Source organism: Dichomitus squalens (genome assembly GCF_000275845.1).
Source record: "Dichomitus squalens LYAD-421 SS1 unplaced genomic scaffold DICSQscaffold_533, whole genome shotgun sequence".
NCBI lineage: Eukaryota > Fungi > Basidiomycota > Agaricomycetes > Polyporales > Polyporaceae > Dichomitus > Dichomitus squalens.
The window spans coordinates 1-2,023 of NW_006767415.1; the positions used below are offsets into that span (position 1 = coordinate 1).

General features: G+C 58.2%; 1 protein-coding gene across 1 annotated transcript; it reads right to left on the reverse strand.

The window, feature by feature from the left end:
- Positions 1-517: 517 nt before the first annotated feature.
- DICSQDRAFT_74960 (zf-primase-domain-containing protein) lies at positions 518-2,005 on the reverse strand (the record flags this gene model as incomplete). The annotated part of the gene is made up of 3 exons (XM_007371961.1): positions 518-1,055; positions 1,119-1,351; positions 1,409-2,005. Coding segments are annotated over 3 exons (1,368 nt in total), but the record flags the coding sequence as incomplete, so codon positions are not given.
- Between the last annotated feature and the right edge of the window lie 18 nt (positions 2,006-2,023).

A 2,023-nucleotide genomic window follows, 5' to 3' on the forward strand; every position in this document is an offset into this window, starting at 1 on the left:
GGTTTCTCACTCGTGTATCATCAATGTATCGTTGTATGGCCCTGTTGTATTTTTGCTGGCTGTATCATTGGCTCTCATCTGTACCATCATCATATTGTAGCTATAGCGTGGCTTGGAGGATAATACATTGTTGCAGCTGATTCACGCGATCCCAACACGGGTCGGTTTCTATGCCGACTTCTCCTCGTCGCTCTCGTCTAGATCGATCATGCGTCCTTCTGACGATCCGATAGCCCTTCCAAACGCCTTCCTCTCTTCCCCTTCGAGCTCGTCGTCACTGTCTGGGAACGCTAAAGGGGTGCCCACATCTTCTGCGTTGTCCAGAGCACCATCATCAGCTGCAGGCGGAGGGGGGTCCATTGTCTCGGAGGGCGGAGCCTCCGGCTGTCGAACACAGGACTGCCTCTTGCCGGGATGCGGTCCAAGCTCGATTTTGCGGTTCGCCGTCAGAACAGCAAGGGCTTCCAGCTGCGATAGAGCATTGAGCTGAAATACAATGCGTGTCTGAAACGTGTTACTATACCTTGCTTTGCGCGCCCACATGCCTCGCACCCCTTCCGTCCTTAGCAGTGGGGTCAAACCCAAGCTGCCTGATCAGCCCCGCCGAATATGCGCTCTTTCGTCTATCACCGTCTTCGTCTGTCTTTGCGGTATTCCGCTCAGACTCGTTCTTCGCCGCCGTCTTTCCCGACCCTTGTGCCCTTGTCCCCGCTTTTGCCTTGCCCTTACTCGCTTGCTCCAACCCCTCCGCCCTCCGTTTCGAGAATTCCCGCGCAGCGCTCAGCGCCCTCGTTCCCTCCTTGTCTCGAGCTAGCAACTTCTCCAGTGCTTTGTCTGTATCCGCCGCCGCCACCTTCCGCACTGCCTTCGCCTGCGCGTCTCTGCCCATGTTCTCCCCAATGTACATCGACCCCGAGTCTGAGCCAGACACGATGTGCCCTGAGACTACGTACGTCGCTCCGGGTGTGTGGCTCTCAGGTTTCAACCCCCATTGTTTCGCTGGGTCGTACGCCACCTTCTTCGACGACTTCGCAGAACTGCCCATCCCGCTCGTTCTGCACGTGCCAATGTATGAGACCAGCACGTCTCGAGCAAAAACAGAGAGGAAGACAACTAACCCGACCGCGAACTCAGGCCTTGCCGCCCGCCGGCGTTCGATCGCGTTCTGAACGTGGTAGTCGCACACGTCGCTGACACGCTTGTCGCACCACGACGTGCACCGAGTCCCGTCGCGCTTCATCGCTTTGCACATGCCCAGGTCCTGCGCATAGCCGATCACTGCGATGGACGCGTCTGACTCTGGGGTGAGAGCGAGGATGTTCTCCGTCGGATGCGGTTTGTCCGAAGAACGCTGACCGACATCTCAGAGGCTGGGGGAAGTGGCAAGCACAGGGTTGAAGGGACGCACCTGGAACGGCTTCAAAATCTTTGGGTTCAACAACGCGATGACCGCGCCCTCCCTCAGCTTCGATATCCGCTCAAACGCCCCTTTACTCCCACCCCTGTATACCTTCTCCTTCGTCCCGTCCTCCTTCGTCACTATATCGCACGTATCCGACTCGAACAGCAACAGCGACAGAAACGCGTCCCCACGTATCTTCGCTGTGCCGCCATCCGCCGAAGATCCGCGCGACCGGCATCCGAAGTCGATCAGCCGCATGTTCACGTACTTCTTCCCGCCCTGCTTCCCACCCTCCTCTGGCCGCTTCTGACGTTTCTGGTATGGGGGCGGGCGAGACGACCCAGCCTGTGCAGAAGGCGTGTCGAGAGACGGGAGTTCGTCCATCTTGTCCTGGTCGCCGTCTTGCTTCAGCTTGTCGTCGTGGGTGACGCCGACGGGCGGTGCCTGGGTGTACTTCATCTTGCCGCGTTCGGCGACAACTGCAATGGTGACCCAGTCACCCGACACGGGGACGTCGTAACCCTGCTTGTTTGGGAGCAGGCGGACGACTGAGTATAGCTTGGAAGGCGATAGATAGTACCGTCCTCGAAGGTGGTCCTGAAGTCTGCATGAGGTAGCACG